The sequence below is a fragment of the Procambarus clarkii genome, chromosome 93 (genome assembly GCF_040958095.1).
Source record: "Procambarus clarkii isolate CNS0578487 chromosome 93, FALCON_Pclarkii_2.0, whole genome shotgun sequence".
NCBI lineage: Eukaryota > Metazoa > Arthropoda > Malacostraca > Decapoda > Cambaridae > Procambarus > Procambarus clarkii.
In genome coordinates this window covers 12,410,113-12,437,522 of record NC_091242.1, presented here as the reverse complement: position 1 = coordinate 12,437,522, position 27,410 = coordinate 12,410,113, and the positions used below count along the sequence as shown (strand labels likewise).

General features: G+C 42.7%; 1 protein-coding gene across 1 annotated transcript in view; it reads left to right on the top strand.

Annotated features, from left to right (window-relative positions):
- Positions 1 to 27,410, top strand: part of LOC123746926 (protogenin) — a 170,684-nt gene that overhangs the window by 94,858 nt on the left and 48,416 nt on the right. Inside the window, exons 3-4 of the mRNA XM_069319462.1 lie at positions 4,774 to 4,903; positions 24,139 to 24,402. Coding sequence (XP_069175563.1) covers positions 24,141 to 24,402 — 262 coding nt within the window. The 5' untranslated portion in view covers positions 4,774 to 4,903; positions 24,139 to 24,140. The remainder of the gene's footprint in view (positions 1 to 4,773; positions 4,904 to 24,138; positions 24,403 to 27,410) is intronic.

Sequence of the window (27,410 nt, the reverse complement as noted above, 5' to 3'; positions counted from 1 at the left end):
TCGATAATTTGCTACAATTTCTATGTCAACAGTGCTAAGAGAACGGCAGTCACCCTTGATTACCCTCGAGCAATTAATTACTATCCCGAAGAGCAGTAATTAATTAATACACAAATACGTCACCTTTCACACTGGCTCAACAAATATAACATCAATATCATGAATTCCCTCTGGGGCCTTCCATACACCAATGAACTCAGGTGACTAGTTCACTATCCCACGGACCGTTAACTAATTACCACGTCTACGTTATTTTACAATGACGTTACTCTCCCAAGAGTCAATCAAATTATCTGTCCACGGACAGATATTAATAACCGACGTTACGTTAATGAAACAATGGAGCCTTCGTGTGATTCGATCAACCCAGATCGGAGTTAACTACCTTGACTTCCGTGAACCTGTTGCAACCTGTCCATCTGACAGATAATATGCAACAGTACTTAAAATGCAAGACTTCAACCCTCCCGGAATTCCTACAAGACTATCTGACTTCGCCTGAAGTGGCTGCTTGGCTAGGATCCCTGACCAACCAAAACAGCTGTTCCTTGGAAAATAATTAACCAAAACTTATCCTACGTTACTCAAATTGACTTGGAACAATTTCTATATAAGCAATGGGTGTTCCCTTGGTTACGTTACATTAATTGCCACTCAATCAACATTCACAGAATACTGGACTTCGATGACAACCAAATATACAGGAATAATAACACTAAGTCCTCGTCCCAATGACAAGTTCACCCATGACACAATAAATCACAACACACAGTGATTTAAATGATTACAGTCCGATTGCAATTTGCAATTGCTGAAGAACACCAGTAAATAACACACTCGGTGCTCTACTGCATAGGACACGGCGCATACAATTTACTGACTAAAATAACACACTCGGTGATTGATCAATACTATTAACAACACTGGCCCAGCACAAGAATCATGGCCCTATAGGGGCCGGTGGCCGAGCGGATAGCACGCTGGACACGTGACCCTGTGATCGTGTGGTCCCGGGTTCGATCCCGGGCACTGGCGAGAAACAATGGGCAGAGTTTCTTTCATTCTATGCCCCTGTTACCTAGCAGTAAATAGGTACCTGGGAGTTAGTCAGCTGCCACGGGCTGCTTCCTGGGGTGAGTGTGTGTGTGTGTGTGTGTATGTGGTGTGGGGAAAAAATAGTACTAGTAGTTAGAAACAGTTGATTAACAGTTGAGAGGTGGGCCGAAAGAGCAGAGCTCAACCCCCGCAAGCACAACTAGGTGAATACACACACACACACACACACACACACACACACACACACTGAACAAAACATTGAGACGGTTTTCAGGGTGGGCTGGTACAACAAGGACAGAAACCGACTGGTAAAGGTGGTGTTTGCAAACGAGACCATGAAGGAGGTTATTCTAGAAAGGAAGAGTCATCGGCAGTATGATGGAGGAATACAAAGAAGTATTCCTCCAGAGGGACAGGACAAAGGAGGAGAGAGCCAGGGCAGCAGAGGCAAGGAGGAAGCGCAGGGAGAGAGGAGTAAACCAGGAAATCACAGCCCCCAACACAACAGTCCCAGAGACAAGAGGGGGAACCCACAACCAGCATCCCAGCAACACCAGAGGAGAGGGCAGCACCACCACCCTTCTCTGCATAGAAACCCTCCATTCCCTTCACCCTACCTGCTCCCACTCAAATGCTCACCCAAACCTCCCCCCCCCCCCTTCCCATTCAGACACTGTCACCCCTCCCCCATTCCCACCATGTCCCCCCCTCCCGCCTTTCACACCCCTGTCCACCTCCCCCCTTCTTCCCATACCTTCCCTATCCCTCCTCCCTCTCACCCCATATCCTCCATGTCCCCCTATCTCCTTGTAGTGAGGAAAGAGAGAGGAGGTGGTGTAGCTTTGCAGATCAGAAAAGGTTGGAGTTTTGAAGAGATAGTTAATCAGGGCATTGAAGGTTTCAGTGACTACATATCAGGTACCATAGCATCTTGGACAGAAAATTATAGTAGTAGTCATATATAACACCCTCCCCCCCAAACGACAGAAGACCCAGACAGGAATATGATAGAAACAACATTGCCACCACCAATATAATAGGTACTTATTAGGTACTTATAATAGCTTCTGTAGCTAGCAGGAACGGATCCAGACTACTAATTATGGGAGACTTCAACCACGGGAATATAGATTGGGAAAAAAAGAGACCCACATGGAGGACCAGACACATGGAGAGCAAAGCTTCTGGACGTTGCAACAAGAAACCTTCTAAGTCAACACGTCAAGGGACCAACAAGAATGAGAGGAGAGGATGAATCAGCATTGCTTGATCTGATATTTACCCTAAATGAGTCGGATATAAAGGAAGTTAAGTTGGAAGCCCCCTTGGGAATGAGTGATCATAGTGTATTGAGCTTTGAGGACCTGGTTGAGCTAGGAATTATCTCCCCCCCAAAAAATGAACTGGGTAACAAAGGGCTGGCGTACCAAAAGGGAAACTATAAGGCGATCTATCTTGAGGCTATCTTGAGATGATTTCGGGGCTTTTTAGTGTCCCCGCGGCCCGGTCCTCGACCAGGCCTTCACCCCCAGGAAGCAGCCCGTGACAGCTGACTAACACCCAAGTACCTATTTTACTGCTAGGTAACAGGGGCATAGGGAGAAAGAAGACAAGAGGTTCCAAGAGGTCTTTACAATAGAACAAGGAAAGGTCACGGTGCTAGGATAGGTGGCAGCAAATATACCTTATTTGGTTGCAACTTAATATTCTACCTCCAATTCCGTGAATCTCTATCCTTTTAATCAGTCTTTCAAGTGGCACTGAATGAAAAGCTTCGCTAAAGTCAAGGTACACAACATCACAAACCTAACCACAATCAACTGCCTCGACTACGCTAGAATAAAATTAAAGCAAATTTTTTTAAACATGAACGGCCATTTGGAAAACCATGTTGTGAATCATTTATTTATTTATGTTTTTGAAGATAAAGACGAATGGTATTTGCAGTTATCGTTTCAACTAACTTTTCCGCAATAGACGTTAAGCTAATTGGTCTATAGTCTGACGCAAGTGATCTATCTCTTTTCTTGAAAATTGGTACCATATTAGCAACCTTCAAAGACTCTGACACTCTGCCTGACTCTAATTAAGAGAAGAAGTAGAAGGAGAAGAAGTAGAAGGAGGAGGAAGAGAAGAAGGAGAAGGAGGAAGAGAAGAAAGAGGAGAAAGAGGAGGAAGAAGAAAAAAAATAAGAAGCGGGAAAAGAAAAAAAAAAAAGGTGAAGAAAGAAGATAAAGATAAAGAAAAAATGTAGGAGGAGGAGGAGGAGAAGAAGAAGTAGATGGAGGAGACGAAGTAGGAATAGGAAGAGGATGAGTAGGAGGAGAAGAAGTAGAAGGAAGAGTAGGAGCAGAAGGGAGGAAGAGAAAAAGGGGAAGAAGGAAGAGGAGAAGAAGGAGGAGGAGAAGATGGTTGAAAAGTAGAAAGAGGAGGAGGAGAATAAGAAGAACTAGGAAGGAAGATTAGGAGAAGAAGTAGGAGGAGACAAAGAAATAGGAGGATAAGAAGTCGGAGGAGAATTATAAGGAGGAGAAGACGTCGGAGGAGTCTGAGAAGCTAGAGGAGGAGGAGGAGCAGCAGAATAAGAACTTGACGGAGGTAACAGTATTCCTCTAATCTAACGATGTATTCAAATTAATTACGAATTATATAATTACTGTTGTGTCACACTGAACAGACTCATTTTGCAATTATTCACTTTCTCCTTCTTTTCCTCCACTTTCTTTTTATCCTATTCCTCTACATTATCCTTCTTTTCTTTCACATATTCTTCTACCTTCTCCTTCTCTTCCTATTCCTCTATCTTCTCCTTTTTCATTTATTCCATTACCTTTTAAATTTCTTCTTTCACCTGTTCATCTACATTTTCCTTCTCTTCTTTCACCTATTCCTCTACCTTCTCCTTCTCTTCTTTCACCTATTCTTTTACATTCTCCTTTTTCCTACTCCTCTACCTTCTCCTTTTTCCTCTTCCTCTACCTTCTCCTTCTCATCCTTCACCAATTTCTCTACCTTCTCCTTCTCTTCTTTCCCCCATTCTCTACCTTCTCCTTTTTCTTATTCCTCTACCTACTCCTTCTCTTCTTCTCTTCTATCACCTATTCCTCTACCTTCTCCTTCTCTTCTTTCACGTTCTCCTTCTCTTCCTTAGCTTTCCTCACTACCAACATCTCAAAACAACAACAAAATACAAAAACAGAAGCAAGCAGTGCAGGAAGCTTGAGGTTTGTTTCAGCGGACCCTTGAACAAGACAACGCCACCGGGACACTAACAACGGTAGCACGCCAGAACCACAAGGCCGTTGTTCTAACTAACTCAACAAATTACTCGCACAACACTAATACATCAGATTCACAGTAGACGGGCCACAAAACATTTCCTTCCCACCAAGTTACCATCCTCATTCTACATTTCAGTTCACTTTCCCCTCCTTGCCATATCGTTTGGACATCAAATCGGAAACCACTTCTACATTTCTTTCTCCCCCTAACTTCTACTGTTCAACACTTCTTAGATGGTTGTGTCCAAGACAAAATTCTCGCCTTGATTAATATTGCCTTCCCGTTAGCTTCGTAAGAAATATACCTTATAATGCCGACGACACTTGTATATGAAATAGAACAAGTAATTATGCTAGTACTGGAACTTCTAACTAACAGTTATCTTCCGTTCTCGTTCTCGTTCTGGCTGTTCCTGCGTACCGTGCGTCGGCTTAGCCTTTCTCCTGCACGACCCCTGTCTGCACGTACCAGAGTCTGTCTTGTGGCTTACTCAACCCCTGCAGCAGCATCAACGTCTCCGTCAGCGGCGGGAACTACACAGCGCGTGATCTGTTCCTCACTACAGGTACTCTCATTGAATTCACAGAAACTATAGCTAGATTCACTTGTTGCGCCAGTGAAACCCATCGCAACGCTATCCTCGGAGCATTGCGTCAGTCTACTGGCGAGTTGTTCAGGAGTAATTACGTTGGTAAAGTGTAGGTAGACCAACCCGTCCTCGACTCAAGTCCATTACATCCAGCGGTCGCCCCCACAGACGCATTCATAAATTTTAACATGCTGTTCATTCAGAACAAGAATTTTCTCATATATAAATTAATATTATAATATATTAGCATATTGTGCATATATAGACATAGGTTAGGTTAGGTTAGGTGTTTAGGTTCGGTTGGCGATTATTTGCATTTGTAGTACATGGGTGAAGCATTTATAGCGAAGTGGTTCGAACAAAATTCGTCAGTGAAGCACTTGTTCCGGATATGTTCGAACGTCAGCAGTTGTGAGTCGTGTGTAAACCGCTTTTCATTCATAAACAGGGGGTTTGGCGGGTGCATGGAATCACTTTTGGATCTTTGTTTGGAGGACGGGCTGGGATGTAATGGACTTGAGTCGAAGACGGGTTGGCTACAAAGCGGTTGAGCATGAAACTCATGAAGCATGAAGGTGGAAACTGTCTACCTCAGCCCGTCCTCTAAACAAAGATCCAAAAGTGATTCCATGCACCCGCCAAACCCCCTGTTTATGAATGAAAAACGGTTTACAGACGACTCACAACTGATTTCGTTCGAACACTTCCGGAACAAGTGCTTCACTGCCGAGTTTTGTTCGAACCACTTCGCTATAAATGCTTCACCCACGTACTACAAATGCAAATAATCGCCAACAGAACCTAAACACCTAACCTAACCTACCCTATACCTATATATACACAATATGCTAATATATTATAATATTAATTTATACTTAAGAAAATTCCCGTTTTGAATGAACAGCATGTTAAAATTTATGAATGCGTCTGTGCGGTTGACCGCTGAATGTAATGGACTTGAGTCGAGGACGGGTTGTACATCCAGCGGTCGACCCCACAGACGCATTCATAAATTTTTACATGCTGTTCATTCAAAACGGGAATTTTCTCAAATATAAATTAATATTATAATATATTAGCATATTGTGCATATATATAGGCATAGGTTAGGTTAGGTGTTTTGGTTCTGTTGGTAATTATTTGTATTTTGAGTACGTGGGTGAAGCATTTATAGCGTTGTGATTCGAACGTCAGTGAAGCACTTGTTCCGGAAGTGTTCGAACGACAACTGTTGTGAGTCATATGTAAACCATTTTTCATTCATAAACAGGGGGGGGGGGTTGGCAGGTGCATGGAATCACTTTTGGGTCTTTGTTTGGAGGACGGGCTGTTTACACAACCCGTCCTCGACTCAAATCCATTACATTCAGCGGTCAATCCCACATACGCATTCATAAATTTTAACATGCTGTTCATTCTGATATTATCATAAATGCTGATATTATCATGCTGATATTATCATAGCAATATGGAAGTTGTAGTGAAGGACCTGGTGACTCTAGTGGGAGCCCTGAGGACAGAGTTGGACTCTCTGCGGGAGGAGGTGCGTCAGCTTAAAAAACAACGAGAAGTAACGAAGGAGGAGACCAGCAGTAAAGGGACCTCGTCTTGGAGAGTTGCTAAAGACAGGGGCCTTAAGAAGACTTTGATAAAGCCGCCTTCAAACGCCATAGCAACTTCAAATTCATTTGACGTTTTGGAGGACGAGTGCTGTGGAGAGACTGTGGATCGCGCAAAAGGGAAAGCAACGAAGAGAAAGGAAGCGCAGGCCCCTCAGAGAGTAAAGGTAGTACCTAAGCAAACATTAGTTGTGGGAGATTCCCAGATAAGGTATTTGGATAGAACGTTTTGTGCTAGAGATAGGGGGAACAGGTTAAGGGTTTGCTATCCCGGAGCTGGCATTGGTGATATTATAAACAACATGAATGATATTATGGCTGGTAATGGGAACAATCCCATTATTTGCATTAGCGTGGGAGGAAATGATGTTGGTCGAGTCAGGAGTGAGGAACTGATTCAGAGGTATAAAACAGCCATAGAGTTAGTTAGGAGCAAGGGAGGAATCCCGATCATATGTGGCATTCTTCCAAGAAAGGGAGTGGGAAATGAATGGATATCGAGGGCACTTGGTGTCAATTGCCGGCTGGAAAGATATTGCAAATCAAATGCAATATCTTTCATAGACAACTGGGAACACTTCTATGGAAGAAATGAAATGTATGCTCGTGATGGGGTGCATCTATCGAGAGCTGGGGTTGTTGCTGTTGCGAACTCGCTAGAAGAAGTGGTTAGAGGTGTTTGTTTGGGTTTAAACTGTTAGTAGATAGAGGTATGGGAATTGATTTGGAGGAAGGAGGTAATAAAAGTATGTGTTTGTGGGAGAAAGGAATTGGCAAAACGATCAGGGAAAGAGAAGGTCCGCAAAATAACAATTCACTTAGGGTATATTACACTAACAGTAGAAGTCTAAGAAATAAAATTAACGAATTAAATGCTCTTGTCTGCACAGAAAAAATAGATATTATTGCACTTACCGAAACGTGGATGAATGTAGAAAATAGAGAACTATTAGCTGAATATCAAATATATGGATTTAAACTATTTCACACAGATAGATATATTAGACGAGGAGGTGGAGTAGCCATATATGTTAGGGACAATTTGAAATGTAGTCTCAAAGAGGGAATCAAAACAGAGCCACACACAGAAACTATTTGGATTGAATTAAACGAAAAAGCTAATAATATTATAATAGGAGTAATATATAGGCCACCAAATTTAGACAGAATGGAAGCAAAGCATCTATGGGATGAAATATCTAGAGCATCTAGATCTAACAGTATTTATGTCATGGGTGACTTTAATTTTAGCGGAATAAACTGGTTGAACAAAACAGGGAATAGTGAAGCAGAAGATTTTCTAGAATTAATTGACGATTGCTTTCTTACGCAACACATTAAGGAACCAACACGGGAAAATAATATTTTAGATTTAGTGTTAACTAACAGGGAAACCCAAATTAATGACATCGAAATAGGGAGTGAGCTAGGGAGCAGTGATCACAAAGAAATCAGATTTAGCATAGAATGGAATAGACCAGTAGGAGAAAATTCTGTTAAAGTGCCAGATTTTCGAAAAGCTGATTTTAATAGCCTAAGAAATTTTTTGGGTCAAATTGATTGGAAAGGCTTGGGTATGGGGTGTGGGCCGGTCTTGGAGCGAGACATGAACCCAGCGATAGGTGACTTAAATGGGGATTTCGATGTGGATTCAATATATAACTTATTTAAGAATATTCTAAACAAAGCACAGGAACGTAGTATACCATACAAATTGAATAGATCGTATACTAATGACCCAAAGTGGATAACAAAGAATTTGAAGAACCTTATAGGTAAAAAGAGAGCTTGGTACAAAAGGATTAAAAATGGGGAGGTCACTTTAGAACAGGAATTCGTACAACTGGTTAGAAATGTTAAAAAAGAGATAAGGAAAGCAAAAAGAAACTATGAAGTTCGCATAGCAGGGCAAGCAAAGACAAATCCTAAAGGGTTTTTTCAGTTATATCGTACTAAGACTAGGGAAAGGATAGGTCCATTAAAAACTGAGACAGGTCAAATAACAGATAGTGATGAAGAGATGAGTAGTATTTTTAATAAATATTTTGTATCTGTATTTACTAAAGAGGAACTTAACAATATGCCTTCAGCCGAACAAGTCTATGTGGGTGGGGACGAGGACAGGTTGACGAGTTTAGCAGTTACCAGGGAGGATGTTCTTAAACAAATAGTAAAACTCAAACCAAACAAATCCCCAGGGCCGGATGAAGTGTTTGCTAGGGTGCTTAAAGAATGCAAAGAGGAGCTTTGTGACCCACTGTCAACCATATTTAATAAATCAATAGAGTCAGGCAGAGTGCCAGAGTTTTGGAAAGTTGCTAATGTGATACCAGTTTTTAAGAAAGGAGATAGATCACTTGCGTCTAACTATCGACCAATTAGCCTAACGTCTATTGTGGGAAAGTTACTCGAATCTATAATAGCAAATAAAATTCGTCTTCATCTTGAAAAACATAAATTAATAATTGAGTCGCAACATGGTTTTATAAATGGCCGTTCATGTTTAACAAATTTGTTATCTTTTTATTCTAGCATTGTTGAGGCAGTTGATAGTGGTAAGGATTGCGATGTTGTATACCTTGACTTTAGCAAAGCTTTTGATACAGTGCCACATGAAAGACTGATTAAAAAAATAGAGTCTCATGGTATTGGGGGTGCTATATTAAGCTGGATTAGGGCATGGCTATACCAAAGGAAACAGAGAGTTAGTATAAATGGAATCAAGTCAGAGTGGGAAAATGTTGTAAGTGGAGTGCCTCAAGGCTCTGTCCTGGGACCTCTGTTGTTTATAATATATATAAATGATTTAGATTCAGGTTTGAGTAGCAACATTTGCAAATTTGCCGATGATACGAAAATCGGTAGGGAAATTAATTCGGAGGAGGACTCACTATCACTTCAAGTTGATCTAGATAGGGTTTTGAAATGGTCAAAGGATTGGCAGATGCAGTTTAATGCTGATAAATGTAAAGTTCTGAGGTTAGGTAATGATGATAGAGTTACAAGATACGAGCTAGATGGTGTTGTGATTGCGAAGTCGGATTGCGAAAGGGATCTGGGAGTTATGATTAGTAAGAATTTAAAACAAAAGGATCAATGCATAAATGTTCGTAATAAGGCAAATCGGACACTTGGATTTATTAATCGCAGCGTTAGTAACAAGACACCTGGTGTGGTTCTCAAGCTATATCTTGCTCTAGTTAGGCCCCATTTAGATTATGCAGTTCAGTTTTGGTCGCCATATTATAGAATGGATATAAATTCACTTGAACGTGTCCAGCGTAGGATGACTAAGTTAATTCCCCAAATTAGAAATCTTTCATATGAAGAAAGATTAACAAAGCTTAAGTTGCATTCACTGGAAAGGCGAAGAGTTAGGGGTGACATGATAGAGGTTTACAAGTGGATGAATGGACATAACCGGGGGGATATTAATAGGGTATTAAAAGTATCAACACAGGACAGAACACGAAACAATGGATATAAATTGGATAAGTTTAGATTTAGGAAAGACTTGGGTAAATACTGGTTCAGTAACAGGGTTGTTGATTTGTGGAACCAATTGCCGCGTAACATTGTGGAGGTGGGGTCCCTCGATTGTTTCAAGCACGGGTTGGACAAGTATATGAGTGGGATTGGGTGGTTATAGAATAGGAGCTGCCTCGTATGGGCCAATAGGCCTTCTGCAGTTACCTTTGTTCTTATGTTCTTATGTTCTTATTCAAACCGGGAATTTTCTCAAGTATAAATTAATATTATAATATATTAGCATATTGTGTATATATAGGCATAGGTTAGGTCAGGTGTTTAGGTTCTGTTGGCGATTATTTGTGTTTGTAGTACGTGGGTGAAGCATTTACAGCGTTGTGATTCGAACAAAATTCAACCCGTCCTCGACTCAAGTCCATTACATTCAGCGGTCAACCCCACAGACGCATTCATAAATTTTAACATACTATTCACTCAAAACGGGAATTTTCTCAAGTATAAATTAATATTATAATATATTAGCATATTGTGTATATATAGGCATAGGATAGGTTAGGTTAGGTGTTTAGGTTCTGTTGGCGATTATTTGTATTTGTAGTACGTGGGTGAAGCATTTATAGCGTTGTGATTCGAACAAAATTCGTCAGTGAAGCACTTGTTCCGGATATGTTCGAATGTCAGCAGTTGTGAGTCGTATGTAAACCGCTTTTCATTCATAAACAGGGGGTTTGGTGGGTGCATGGAATCACTTTTGGATCTTTGTTTGGAGGACGAGCTGCTTCCAGAGCAACAAGTGCTTCGCTGACGGCTTTGTTCAAATTACACTGCTCATCCTCCAAACACAGACCCAAAAGTGATTCCATGCACCCGCCAAACCCCTGTTTATGAATGAAAAACGGTTTACACACGACTCACAACTGATGACATTCGAACACTTCCTGAACAAGGGCTTCACTGACGAATTTTGTTCGAACCACAACCCTGTAAATGCTTCACCCACATACTACAAATACAAATAATCGCCAACAGGACCTAAACACCGAACCTAACCTATGCATATGTATGCATAATATGCTTATATATTATAATATTTATTTATATTTGAGAAAATTCCCTTTTTGAATGAACAGCATGTTAAAATTTATGAATGCGTCTGCGGTGTCGACCGCTGGATGGAATGAACTTGAGTCGAGGACGGATTTGAATCATAGCACTGTAAATGATTCACCCACGTACTACAAATACAAATAATCGCCTACATAACCTAAACACCTAAAATAACCAATGCCTAAATATGCACAATAGGCTGATACATAATAATATTAATTTATCTTTGAGGAAAATTCATGTTTCGAATGAATAGCATGTTAAAATTTATGAATATGTCTTTAGGATCGACCGCTGGATGGAATGGACTTGGACTTAGTACGGGTTTACTACAAATACAAATAATTGCTACCAGAATCTAGACACCTAACCTAACCTAATCTATGTCAAATTATACACAGAATTTTAATGAACAATAATATTAATTTACATATATATGAGAACGAACGTAATTTTCATAGACAGTACAATACAATTCATGAATGCATCTTGGGCGACAGCCAGTACATTAAAGAGCCTGGCCTGAGGACAGGTTAATTTACAATCCACTGTTGTTAATTAGACATGAGACACGGACCGAGATACATCATACATGAGACATGGACAGTGATACATCACACATGAGACACGGACAGTGATACATCACACATGAGACACGGACAGTGATACATCACACATGAGACACGGACCGTGATACATCATACATGAGACATGGACAGTGATACATCACACGTGAGACATGGACAGTGATACATCACACATGACACACGGACAGTGATACATCACACATGAGACACAGACATCACCTACAGTGATACATCACATATGAGACACAAACATCGCCCAGTGATACATCACACATTAGACACATAAGTTGTCCACAGGAATACAGCACACCTGATACAGACATCACCCATAGTGACACAGCGCATATGAGACACAAATACCTCCCGCAGAGATAAATCACACATGAGACACAGTCATTGCCCACAGTGATACATCTCACATACGACATAGATATTACCCACTGTGATACATCACATTTGAAACACAGATATCACTCAAAGTGATACATTACACATGAGACTCAGACATAATTTACAATTATAGTACACACATGAGAGTCAGACATCATTTACAATGACACATCACACATGAGAGACAAACGTCACCTGCAATGATACATTACACATGAGACACGCAGTGATACAGCACATATGAGAAACAGTCATCACTCACAGTAATGCAGCACATATGAGACACAGACATCACCCACAGTGTTACATCACACTTGTGACACAGGCATCACCCATAATGATACAGCGCACTTATGACACAGGCATCACCCAAAACGATACATCACAGTTGTGACACAGACATCACCCACAGTGATACATCACACTTATGACACAGGCATCACCCATAACGATATATCACACTTGTGACACAGACATCACCCACATGATACACAACACTTGTGACACAGGTTCTTCTAACTAACTTCACAGACACATCATGGTCATGGTCATGTAAGAGTCATGTCCGCTTTACCCGAGCGTTCTCTACGTCGTGGGTATCAGTTTGATATATGTGGGAGAGTGTAGTGTTCTCGAGGTGGCGAGAAATTTGTAAAAGAAGAGTATTTTGGCCTGTGGTATAGGCCCTTTAGGAAGCCAATATGGCGCTGGCTCCTCTGTTTTGCCGCCAAAACTGTGTGACGTCAGTGACACCAGATTGGTCGCTGACAGCGATGTGGCACAGGGAGCCAATGAAAACCTCCCATCGCGAATATGACGTCACAAAGGAAGGGGGGTCCGGTCAGTGCGCGACTCTGGCGCCATCAGTCTAAGACAGCACGTCAAGGAGGTCGGACGTGTGCTGGGGGGGTCCAGTCAGTTGGACAGTTTACCCCGTCTCCGGAGGATTTACGCATCACCCGTGGTCTGCCAACACCTGTGGGGTCTTCCTTCGTTCATGTGTTGGACCAGAGAAGGAATTGACAGAATATTGAGCATCAAGTGCTCCAGGGACAGGTGTTGTGCAAGAGTGGAGTCTAGGCAGCGACGTATGCGACGGCTGATAGCTTCAAAGTGATGACGTAGTGGCTGGGCCAATCCTCCGTGAGGGAATCAGTCTGACACGACACATCAAGGTGGACGGATGTGTGAAGGTTGATCCTGTCAATCTGACAGTAATACGCCACTCCCGTGGATCTTACGCGTCACCCGTAGTCTGCCAGTACGCCGGGAGGTCTTCCTTCATTCCATGTGTGGACTGAAGAGGGAATTGACGGAATATTGAGCATCAAGTGCTCCAGGGTCGGGTGCTGTGCAGGTGAAGTCTAGGCAGTATCCTCTGGGACGTCCGATAGCTTCACAGTGATGACGTAGCGGATGGGCCAATCCACTGGGAAGCAGTGAAAGAAGACACTAATTGGGAATCCATACGACTGCAGCCGAGACGTAGGTTGGCAGCCATAGTTGGGAGGAGAAGTTGACGGCCGGGTGACTGACTCCAACCCTACAAGACGTGGAAGAGGAGCAGGGACCCGCGGAGGACAGAACACGGAGACGACGCGTTTATTTTGGGACGTTGATTGAGTTCCTGGAGGACACGACAGGGTGTGTGTGGGGGCATTCCCTACACGAGGCAGGAGCCTGGACCAGGAGCTACAACTCAACTCTCACCGGAGGATAGGTGGAAGTAGGTGATTCTAGTTTCCCTCCCAATTCCCTTTTAGTCAGCTATATTATTTAGCCAAAGTATTTTGTATGTCGTGAGCAAGGCTCACCTATGTCACAGTAAGGCACCACTGTGCAGAGCCGGGCTACATAAAGCACTCACGGTATCTATTATTATTATTATTGGTGTGTGCAGGAACCCGGAGTAATTGATGAATTTACTGTGTTGATAATGTCTTTCATGAGACTTTAATATGATCATTTAGTGAGAGAATATATATATATATAAATGTGCCAGTATTTGGTGTTAGGCTATGTGCCCAGTAACTATATTATTACTATTATTGATGTCTATGATTTATCTATATATATATATATATATGTCTATGCTTGTGTATTGAATAACCATTCATGTGTGCAGTGATCAATTGAATATTCGCCCACGAAAGGAATTACTGAGAACTCCAGTAATATATACTTGCATGCATTATCATTAAATGAGATGCAGTGTGTTATACCATGATAGTGAATTATTGTGTTCATTAATATAGAAATGTTTGATTGAGGTCAAGACCAGTGCAGTGAATCATCTGCGTTCTATTGCCATTATATCAGTAATCGTGTTGTGTGTTAATACAGTGATAGTTGAGAATTTAAAGAAACAGGCGCCTCACGCCAGACAAACAGATAAACGAACATTCACACGGTGAGAGTCGCCCAGCTGATTTTGACATTGACGTGAGGGGGAGCATTGCCAGCTTGGCGAGTTCATGATTATTTGTGAGAACGAGCGACTTTCGCATGAAATTGCTGTTTGTTTATTGATATAATTATGTGATGTCTTGAGTTTTAAGTAAAACACAAAATACCTTGACGTTTGTATCATCCCCTCCATATTTCTTGTGGCTATATAATACGTGAAAGGAGATAGAGTGATAGAAATAAATACCTGCCTGATAGCAGACCTATTAAGTGTGCTCTTGCCACTGGTACCACAATTCAACAAAACCACTGACGTGTTACTGGACACGGGAAACACCAGTTGGCGACCTTGTGGTTAGTAGTAGAGCCTTCTGTCGGGGCGGGCACACAGCAGTTAAGAGAACAAGCTGTGTTCTCACTCATTCTCGGTCAGAGGCCGGTTGGGATTGACTGGGATACTCTCCTGGCATACAGTGGCGCCGCGAGGATAGAGTGAAAACCCGCAGGGCTACGGTGAGTGACCTTGGGTATACTGTTACTCGCCCCTCTTGTGGTGAACCCCGACATTGGCGACCTCGCCAGGATAACGATCAAGATGAAGGTTGCAGTTGTGGTACTTTGCAGTGGTATTAGGTATCAGGTACAGGTTATCACTCATAGCACAAGATGGAGGATGATAAAGTAACAAGGTTCATTGACACTAGAGATGAGCAGGTGGTGGAGGAGTGCACCAAGGCACAGTTACAATCGATAGCAGACCACTTTGGGATAAAGCTGAGATCTTCCAAAGTGGGAGAGAGAAGACTGGAGATCATGGCACAGCTCAGGGCACGAGATGAAGCTTTGAGGGAGGAACGGCCACAAACACCTGCCAGTATGGGAGAACATCTGAGCATTGGTGGGAGCAGCAGAGGATCCAGCGGCAGCAGGCGCAGCGTTAAGCTGGAGATAATGAAGCTGCAGCTGGAAGCACAACTGAAGCGGGAAGAACAGGAACGAGAGGCACAGCTGAGAAGGGAAGAGCGAGAAGCACAGCAACGCAAAGAAGAGCGAGAAGCAGAGGCACAGCAGCGCAAAGAAGAGCGAGAACCAGAGGCACAGCTGTGCAGAGAAGAGCGAGAGGCACAGCTGCGCAGAGAGGAGCGAGAAGCACAGCTAAGGCGAGAGGAGCGCGAGCTAGAAGCTAGGCTGAAACAGCAGGAGATAGAAGCTAACAAGGATGTGAAGTTGAAGCGAGCTGAGCTAGGGCTAGCTCCACCTGTTCCGCCACAGCAGGAAGACCGCCGAGTGAGGGAGCGAGATTTGCCGGTCTTTGTACCAAACGAAGCTGAAGGTTTCTTCGACCACTTCGAGAGGGTCGCTACCTTGAAGAAGTGGCCGAGGGCGGAGTGGGCGGAGCTGGTTCAGAGTAGGCTCACCGGGGAAGCTCGTGAAGCCTACAACATGCTCGACCTCAGAGAGTGCACCAACTACGATGCTGTAAAGAGAGCTGTGCTCCATTCTTTCAAGCTCACGCCGGAATGTTACAGGAAGAGATTCAGGGAATGTACCCGATCGCCATGAAAATCATATGCGGAGACGGCGAGGGACATGGAGAGGAAGTTCCTGAAGTGGCTGGAGTCGTCTGAAGGAGCGAAGTCGGCTGAGGATGTCAAGAGGCTTATGGTCATGGAGAAGTTTATGTCCTTGCTCTCTCCTGAGATCAGGGTTAGAGTAAAGGAGGCGGACATTAAGGACCTAAGGGCCGCAGCCGACAGAGCTGACATGCTGGAAGAAGCCTTGCGCCCACGCCGAGAGGGACAGAACTGACCGCCTGTATACTCCGGATATGGTAGAAATTATAGAAGGACGGACGGATGGAGGACAGGAGCGAGTTCTCCCAAGTCCCACCTCTCGAGTGGGGACAACAGAGGATCGAAGAGTGCTGTGGAGCCGGTAAAGAAGTCCCAATCTGAGAGCTCAGGAGCTGTTGCTGCGACGAAGGAGTCGACGGATGGTGCGAGGAAGACACACGAAGCGACATCCTCTGGAGGCGGTGCCAGGGCGAGCGGTGGTGGATGGTCTCCGACGGGGAAGCTTCGCTGCTTCAATTGTGGGGGATTCGGACACTTCTCGCGGGACTGCAGACGCCCTAAGCAGCGGGGAAATGTTGCTTTCGTAAGGGTCGAGGACCAGATGGCCGAGAGGGTGCGGGATGAACCCGTACTGAATGGGGAGAAAAGAGTTCACCCATTCGTGTGTGAGGGAACCGTAAGGATGGAGGACGCAGACCCCATTCCGGTGAGAATATTAAGAGACACTGGGGCAGATTTTACCCTGGTGAGCGAAACCCTGTTCCCCGAGGGTTACGAGAGTACCAGTGTCGGGGTGGCAAGTGTGACCACTGTGGGAGGCCCAGTGAGGATGCGCCTACACCAGGTGACTCTGAATTCTGATTATGGCTGCCAGACCCTAGTGGTGGGGGTCTGTGCATCAATGCCCAAGATGGAGGCACAAGTCATCTTGGGAAATGATGCATGTGGAGGATATGTCCTCCCGAATCTCGTGAAGGGCGAGGAGTGCTTAGAGCACTATAAGGAGACAGGCGGAGTGTTAGACGTCTGTGGGGACGAGAAAGGAATCGCCACGGTGGCGTTCCCGGTTTGGGCTGTGATTCCGAGGCAGTGCGACGGACACGGAGGGTGTGGATCTGATAGGGTTGACGAGGAGACGTCCGACAGTCTGGAAATCGATCACCTCTTCGTGGGACCCAGAGAACGAGTGGAGGGCGAAGGCAGCCCGGATGGCGAGTTACAGGTGACCCTCACCAGTTCTCTAGGGGTGGACCGCACTCGTCTTGGAGAGTTGCAGCAGATAGAGTTCCCCGAATTGATTCATGAGGCCAATGGAGGACGTGTTGGTCCTGAGAGGGCCACTTATTTTTACATACAGGACGGCATGCTGATGAGAGTGTTCTGCACAGAGCAGGGAACTGAGTGGGATGAAGCAGTATGCCCAGCGTTGTTTGCCATGCGTAACGCAGTGGTAGGATCGTTAGGTTTCTCACCTTTCCAGCTGGTGTATGGACAAGAGGTGCGAAGTCCTCTGTTCATGCTGAAGGAACAATGGACACCAGGAGTGACCGTGGGAACGGTCGACGGATACGTAAGGAGCGTTTTGCATTGGCGGCAGGAGTACTGGTTGGAGATTAAACTCATCCGAGGGAAGGACAACGTGGTTGCGAATGCCCTGTCCTGTATACACTAACCAGACATGACTCTTATTTTAAGGGGAAGGGTATGTGACGGTGTTCCCCCCCTTATATTTCTCCCACACCTGCTGTAAGTCATGTCCGCTTTACCCGAGCGTTCTCTACGTCGCAGGCATCAGTTTGATATATGTGGGAGAGTGTAGTGTTCTCGAGGTGGCGAAAAATTTGTAAAAGAAGAGTATTTTGGCCTGTGGTATAAGCCCTTTAGGAAGCCAATATGGCGCTGGCTCCTCTGTTTTGCCGCCAAAACTGTGTGACGTCAGTGACACCAGATTGGTCGCCAACAGCGATGTGGCACAGGGAGCCAATGAAAACCTCCCATGGCGAATATGACGTCACGAAGGAAGGGGGGTCCGGTCAGTGCGCGACTCTGGCACCATCAGTCAAGACAGCACGTCAAGGAGGTCGGACGTGCGCTGGAGGGTCCTGTCAGTTGGACAGTTTACCCCGTCTCCGGAGGATTTACGCATCATCCGTGGTCTGCCAACACCTGTGGGGTCTTCCTTCGTTCATGTGTTGGACCAGAGAAGGAATTGACAGAATATTGAGCATCAAGTGCTCCAGGGACAGGTGTTGTGCAAGAGTGGAGTCTAGGCAGCGACGTATGCGACGGCTGATAGCTTCACAGTGATGACGTAGTGGCTGGGCCAATTCTCCGTGAGGGAATCAGTCTGACACGACACGTCAAGGTGGACGGATGTGTGAAAGTTGATCCTGTCAATCTGACAGTAATATGCCACTCCCGTGGATCTTACGCATCACCCGTAGTCTGCCAGTACGCCGGGAGGTCTTCCTTCATTCCATGTGTGGACCGAAGAGGGAATTGACGGAATATTGAGCATCAAGTGCTCCAGGGTCGGGTGCTGTGCAGGTGAAGTCTAGGCAGTATCCTCTGGGACGTCCGATAGCTTTACAGTAATGACGTAGCGGATGGGCCAATCCACTGGGAAGCAGTGAAAGAAGACACTAATTGGGAATCCATACGACTGCAGCCGAGACGTAGGTTGGCAGCCGTAGTTGGGAGGAGAAGTTGACGGCTGGGTGACTGACTCCTACCCTACAAGACGTGGAGGAGGAGCAGGGACCCGCGGAGGACAGAACACGGAGACGACGCGTTTATTTTGGGACGTTGATTGAGTTCCTGGAGGACACGACAGGGTGTGTGTGGGGGCGTTCCCTACACGAGGCAGGAGCCTGGACCAGGAGCTACAACTCAACTCTCACCGGAGGATAGGTGGAAGTAGGTGATTCTAGTTTCCCTCCCAATTCCCCTTTAGTCAGCTATATTATTAAGCCAGAGTATTTTGTATGTCGTGAGCAAGGCTCACCTATGTCACAGTAAGGCACCACTGTGCAGAGTCGGGCTACATAGAGCACTCACGGTATCTATTATTATTATTATTGGTGTGTGCAGGAACCCGGAGTAATTGATGAATTTACTGTGTTGATAATGTCTTTCATGAGACTTTAATATGATCATTTAGTGAGAGAATATATATATATATAGATATATATATTTCATTGAATATGACCGCATATTCTGTATTTATTATTTTCTGGTTTAGGGCTTCTATCCCTCTAACTATTTTCTTAGCATCAGGGCTTAATTGGAATAGGAGTTCTCCAAAACTCATTTTCGTACTTTTAAGGTGAAGAAAAGAAGTGATTTACTATAGAGTGTATTTACACTTATTTGTATAATTTGCACGACGTTTCGAACCTCCATGGTTCATTCTCAAGTGAACAGATCTTACAATACTAGTTGATTTTATACCATGTCTCATGTGATTCCCTAGGGAATCACATGACACAAGCCCATGACATTACTCTAACAAGAGAAATGTTGAACAAGAATACTTGCATAATAGACAAAACCCAAGATTCAAGAAGATTACAAATTCTTGAGGCAATTCACATAAGAATAGAGCGACCTACCATGAACACCCAAATCACGGAACTATTTACTCTACCCACCATGAGAGTAAGGACAAGACAAGAACATATCGATGCCAACACAGAAGACAATGCCCAACATAACAGGCCAATTACACTGGATTAATCTTTGTGTTTAGATAGGAGATGCCTCGTATGGGCCAATAAGCCTTCTGCAGCCCCTATGTTTATCCCTTATGTATCCCCCCATGTTTTTCACCTTCATTGTATTATCACCTGACCTAATGCGGGTATAAAATCAACTAGTATTGTAAGATCTGTTCACTTGAGAATGAACCATGGAGGTTCGAAACGTCGTGCAAATTATACAAATAAGTGTAAATACACTCTATAGTAAATCACTTCTTTTCTTCACCTTAAAAGTACGAAAATGAGTTTTGGAGAACTCCTATTCCAATTAAGCCCTGATGCTAAGAAAATAGTTAGAGGGATAGAAGCCCTAAACCAGAAAATAATAAATACAGAATATGCGGTCATATTCAATGAAACATGTTTGAAAGAAAACCTGCTGCCAGTATACACCAAGATATATATATATATATATATATATATATATATATATATATATATATATATATATATATATATATATGTCGTACCTAGTAGCCAGAACTCACTTCTCAGCCTACTATTCAAGGCCCGATTTGCCTAATAAGCCAAGTTTTCCTGAATTAATATATTTACTATAATTTTTTTCTTATGAAATGATAAAGCTACCCTTTTCACTATGTATGAGGTCAATTTTTTTTTATTGAAGTTAAAATTAACGTAGATATATGGCCGAACCTAACCAACCCTACCTAACCTAACCTAACCTATATATATAGGTAAGGTTAGGTTAGGTAGCCAAAAAAAGCTAGGTTAGGTTAGGTTAGGTAGGTTAGGTAGACGAAAAAACATTAATTCATGAAAACTTGGCTTATTAGGCAAATCGGGCCTTGCATAGTAGGCTGAGAAGTGAGTTCTGGCTACTAGGTACGACATATATATATATATATATATATATATATATATATATATATATATATATATATATATATATATATATATATATATATATATATATATATATATATATATATAAAAATGTGCCAGTATTTGGTGTTAGGCTATGTGCCCAGTAACTATATTATTACTATTATTGATGTCTTTGATTTATCTATATATATATATATATATATGTCTATGCTTGTGTATTGAATAACCATTCATGTGTGGAGTGATCAATTGAATATTCGCCCATGAAAGGAATTACTGAGAACTCCAGTAATATATACTTGCATGCGTTATCATTAAATGAGGTGCAGTGTGTTATACCATGATAGTGAATTATTGTGTTCATTAATATAGAAATGTTTGATTGAGCTCAAGACTAGTGCAGTGAATCATCTGCGTTCTATTGCCATTATAGCAGTAATCGTGTTGTGTGTTAATACAGTGATAGTTGAGAATTTAAAGAAACAGGCGCCTCACGCCAGACAAACAGATAAACGAACATTCGCACAGTGAGAGTCGCCCAGCTGATTTTGAAATTGACGTGAGGGGGGAGCATTGCCAGCTTGGCGAGTTCATGATTATTTGTGAGAACGAGCGACTTTCGCATGAAATAGCTGTTTGTTTATTGATATAATTATGTGATGTCTTGAGTTTTAAGTAAAACACAAAATACCTTGGCGTTTGTATCATCCCCTCCACATTTCTTGTGGCTATATAATACGTGAAAGGAGATAGTGATAGAAATAAATACCTGCCTGATAGCAGACCTATTAAGTGTGCTCTTGCCACTGGTACCACAATTCAACAAAACCACTGACGTGTTACTGGACACGGGAAACACCAGTTGGCGACCTTGTGGTTAGTAGTAGAGCTTTCTGTCGGGGCGGGCACACAGCAGTTAAGAGAACAAGCTGTGTTCTCACTCATTCTCGATCAGAGGCCGGTTGGGATTGACTGGGATACTCTCTTGGCGTACAGTGGCGCCGCGAGGATAGAGTGAAGACCCGCAGGGCTACGGTGAGTGACCTTGGGTATACTGTTACTCGCCCCTCTTGTGGTGAACCCCGACAATATATATATATATATATATATATATATATATGTATATATATATATATATATATATATATTGGTGTATACTGGCAGCAGGTTTTCCTTCAAACATGTTTCATTGAATATGACCGCATATTCTGTATTTATTATTTTCTGGTTTAGGGCTTCTCTCCCTCTAACTATTTTCTTAGCATCAGGGCTTAATTGAAAAATTAAGCCCTGATGCTAAGAAAATAGTTAGAGGGATAGAAGCCCTAAACCAGAAAATAATAAATACAGAATATTCGGTCATATTCAATGAAACATATATATATATGTATATATAATATATATATATATATATATATATATATATATATATATATATATATATATATATATATATATATATATATTTTGGTAGCAGTCTTTCCTGTAGACATATATTATTAAATATGACCGAAAAAGTAAGATTAATAATTCTAACACGAATTTTCTCAATGTTTCTTATATTTTTTTCCCCTGTTGATGGTAAATGAAAAATCAATTCTCCAAAATTCATTTTTATTTCTAGTCTGACGTGACACTTGAGCATGTTCCGTAAAACTTATTACATTTTCAAAGACTTTAGTTTACACACACACAATTATAACTGAACAGAGTTTAAACATCTTCGATTAACTGTTTGCAAACTTCTACATGGGTACCATCGAGCAAAAAGTCTTAGTCGACATGAACTTGAAACCGGCCATATACTGCAGGTATGTTGACGACATTTTTACACAGGTACCTGATGTCAGACATCTGCAGGAGCTGAAGGAGGCATTTGAGCAGAGTTCCGTGCTGCGTTTCACTTACGAGATGGAAAAGGATGGGAAGCTGCCCTTTCTAGATGTAACAGTCATGGAAAAGAGCGGAGGTTTCCACACTGCAGTCTACACTAAGGAAACGAACATAGGAATGTGCCTAAATGCCAACAGCGACTGCCCAGACAGGTACAAGAGGAGTGTTGTTAACGCATATGTCGACTGTGCTCCCAGCCACAGCTCAGAATGGAAGCAAGTCGACGAAGAACTCTGTAGGGTAAGGCAGGTCCTAGTCAACAACGGCTTCTCCAATGGTTTTGTCGAAGACATCATAAGAAGAAAAGTGAAACGCCATGTAACCTCTGAAGAGACAACTAACACAACACCTTTACCTCCTATTAGACTATTTTACAGGAACTTCTTTTCCACAGCTCATAAAATGGAGGAAAGGGTCCTGAAAGATATTGTTAATAGAAACGTTATCCCTACAAACAAAAATCAGAGGATACAACTGACGATTTACTATAAAACCAGAAAAACGGCCAGCCTACTCATGAGAAACTCTCCAGACACAAAGCAGAACGCTTTAAAAGAGACCAACGTCGTCTATGCCTTCAAATGCCCTCTTGGGGACTGTAAGCTCCAAAAAACCCAGTATATAGGCAAGACAACAACATCTCTTTCTAGGCGTTTAACGATGCATAAGCAACAGGGCTCCATTAAGGAACATATAATCTCTTCACACAACCAAACCATCGCCAGAGAAATCCTAGTAAACAACACAGAAATCATCGATAGATACAGCGATAGCAGGCGGCTTGACGATTGCGAGGCACTACACATTAAGAAGTCAACACCAGCAATCAACAGCCAATTAATGCACAACTTTATTCTACCCACCTCAAGACTCCGCTTCAATATAGAAGCATCAAGAAATATGGACCAATAGGCTTTCTACAATCACTTCCATTCAATACCCATTGTTTCGTGTTCTGTCTTGTGTTGATGAATTTATTACCCTATTATTATCACCTCACCCCATCCACCTCACTCAAATGTAGATATAAACAAATCGGAGATGTGTAAGTTCTATTCAGTTGTGTATGTGTAAACTAAAGTCTTTGAAAATGTAATAAGTTTTACGAAACGCGTTCAAGTGTCGCGTCAGACTAGAAATAAAAATGAATTTTGGAGAATTGATCTTTGAATTACCACCAACAGTAAAAAGAAACGTAAGAAAGATAGAGAAAATTCGTGTTAGAATTATTAATCTTACTTTTTCGGTCATATTTAATAATATATATATATATATATATATATATGTCTGTGCTTGAGTCGAACTTGTGACACAATATTACAGTTTTACAAGGTGGCTATTACTGGAAGCAATAACGTCACCCCGCATGGCCTATGATAGTCACAACTACCCACTAGTCACCATGCAAAGCTGGGCGAGGAGATTGCCAAACAGCATTAGCCTAGCATTATACCATTCGTCCTTGAATAGACATTATATGTTAAAGATTTAGGTAAAATCTAGTCAAGCATGCCCTAATTAGCTTACTATCTCTCCCAGATATGGTTGAGGATTTCACAGCAGAGGCGGTGAGCTGGTCTGCCATCGCAACTACCTGGTTACCCCCGCAGTGTAACTCCGACCCCATCGTCGAGTACACAGTGTCGCTATTGGGTATCTCCTTCAACCGCTACTGGGTAACGGATCAAGTGTACACTACCAACTACACTTGGAACAAGTTGCGCAACAATAATAGATATACTGTATGCGTGAAGCCAGTACGGGGAAATGAATCATGCCTGTCTCTTAACACTTTACTGGAGAGTAAGTAAGGTCCTTAATTGTAGTTTTATTTAATTTAATTAATTGATTTGATTCCTGCAGGCACAAATTGCACGAATATTAAAACGCACTAACACTCAAATATGCTCACGCACACACGGGCCGAAAGAGGCAAAACTCGACCCCCGCAACCACAACTAGGTGAATACATGGGCACGTGCTCACGCACATGGACACGTGCACACGGTCCTGTGCACACGCACATGAATCCGTGCACACGGTCCTGTGCACACGCACATGAATCCGTGCACACGCACATGGGTCCGTGCACGCGCACATGAATCCGTGCACACGCACATGGGTCCGTGCACACGCACATGAATCCGTGCACACGCACATGGGTCCGTGCACACGCACATGAGCCCGTGCACACGCACATGTGCACGTGCATATGGGCGCGTGCACACTCACATTGGCGCTTGTACACGCATGTAAGAACATAAGAATAAAGGTAACTGCAGAAGGCCTACTGGCCCATACGAGGCAGTTCCTATTTATAACCACCCAATCGCAATCATATATATATGTCTAACATATAATTTAAATAATCAAGGGTTCCTCTTTATATTATGTTACGCGGTAACTGGTTCCACAAATCCACAACCCTGTTATGCTATTATTAGCTCCACAAATCAACATTCCTTGGTTTCAGAAATCAACAAACCTTATTAAAGTCCACTTTGTTATGCAAATTCGTCTACATGTACACTTCAGTCATGTTACTTCTAATTCTTCACTTTTCTAAAGTATGAAAATTAAGGTTTTCAATTTCTTCATATGGAATGTTTTTATTTTGCGGGATTAACTTTGTCATCCTTCGCTTGACGCTTTCTCCAGTGAATTTGTGTACATTATATAGTATGGCGACCAAAACTGAACTGCATAATCTAAATAAGGCCTAACAAGACCCAGATAGCTGATGAATATCACCAAGTATTTTATTATTAACGTTTTGAAAATTAAACCTAGTGACCTATTTGTCATATTTCGAACATTAATGTATTGATTTTTTGTCTTTAAATTCTTACTTATCATAACTCCCAGACGCCCTTTCGCAATCTCAGCACCATGCAGATTCTATCCAGTAACGTTATCATCATTACCTATCTATTATGAGAAGAATATAGTAGTGAAGGGAACTACAGAAGGCCTAATGGCCCATACGAAGCATATCCTATTTATATCAACGTAATCTCATTCATATAAATGTCTAACCTACGCTTGAGACGATCATGGGATCCTGCTTCTATTATGTTACACTGTAATTGGTTCCACAAATCTACAACACTGTTACCGAACTAGTATTTACCTAGGTCTTTCCTAAATATAAACTTATACAAATGATACCCATTGTTTCCTGTTTTGTCTTCTGTTTGTACTTTTAATATCCTATTATAAATATTCTTGCTAAGGGTACCCAATTACCCTATTATAATACCCTTGTGTTATGATCCCAGGCAGCCGAAAAACGAGTCTCCCCTCTGAGAATTATTCTATCAAGCCTGACCTGACTAGAAGGTCTAGGAAATATAGAGCTGATAACACAGATCTAAAATAGTTTGTCGGATTTTATGAACGATTTGAGATTATGGGCAGTGAATAAGAAAATAGATAAATGACTGGTTAGGAGATGTGGATAATTTGCTGGAGGCGTGAGGCTCGCTTCTGGAGGGCTTTGAGCTCACTTGAGTGCCCGACATCGCAGGGGGAAGCCGTGCTCTGTTTGAGCTCCCGTCAGAAAGGAACCCCTAGGGATATATCTCCAAGAGAGGAGAAGTGTGCAGACGTGCCAGCTGTGGAATCGAGCTGGGAAATTGTGGTCTCAAGTCCTGGACGGCGAGGAGAGAGCATTAAGCCGTCCAGAGACATTTTCGTGGGCTGTGGGAGCACCCTGACCAGACGCCATCAGAGGGATAGCGCCCTCGATTAGACAATCTGTGGTAAGCCCAATATAAGCCAGTTTAGAGTGATTACTTGTAGTTGGTCGTGTGCCCAGCGACAGTAGCGAATGTTTATTGATAAGTTAGAAATGTTTTGGTAAGGCAGGAAGCCTAAATGAGAGGACGGAGATGAGAGAGACAGCTGGAGGGATGAGCAGCACGTCCTCTCCCGTCGACCGAAAGAACCAAGAACTACTGCTGTGGACAGGGTAGAAGGTAATACTAATAAGTCAAAGGGGATTGAGATCCTATCCCATAAGGAGAGAGTGGGGAGTCACAGCGGCTCGAGTGGGTGTGTGCACGTGACAACGAGGCTAAGTATTGGAGCCGCATCCCCTAAACGTGTGACGTTGAGCCCCTCTCCGAGAGCCAGAAGCGTCCAGGGTGATCTGGTAGAGTATAAGCACTCCACCGAGTTGGGGGTTGGGTTGTCCGTAAAGAAGGATCAACGACGACAACACCACCAACTACATTACAGAACTTGTTAAGACCTTTCATCCACTTGTACACCTCTATCATGTCACGCCTAATTCTTTGCCTTTCTAGATAATGTAATTTAAGTTTTTCAATCTTTCTTCATATGACAGGTTTCTAATTTGCGGGATTAACTTCTTTTTCCAATGTCGGACGCTTTCAAGTAAATTTGAATCTATTCTGTAGTATGGCGATCAAAACTGAACTGCAAAATCTATATGGGGCCTAACAAAAGCAAGATATAGCTGAAGAACAACACCAGGTGTCTTATTACTAACGCTTCGAGAAATAAATCAGTGTCTTATTTGCCTTTATACGAACATTTAGGCGATTGGCCTTCCATCGATGCCTAAATCGATTGACAATCGACATGAGAATGGTCCAGGACGGACCGGAACGTCGTCGTACTTTCACTTTCTTGTGTGTGGTTTGGTTAACATATTTCAGCCACGCTACTGTGACTCCTCGTCTGCATTTAAGCGATGTTTTTTTGGTCATTCCATATTTACTCTCGTCTATGTATCCCATTGACAGATGGGTCGTCGATGTCTGCAGAGTGCATTGGAACATGAATAG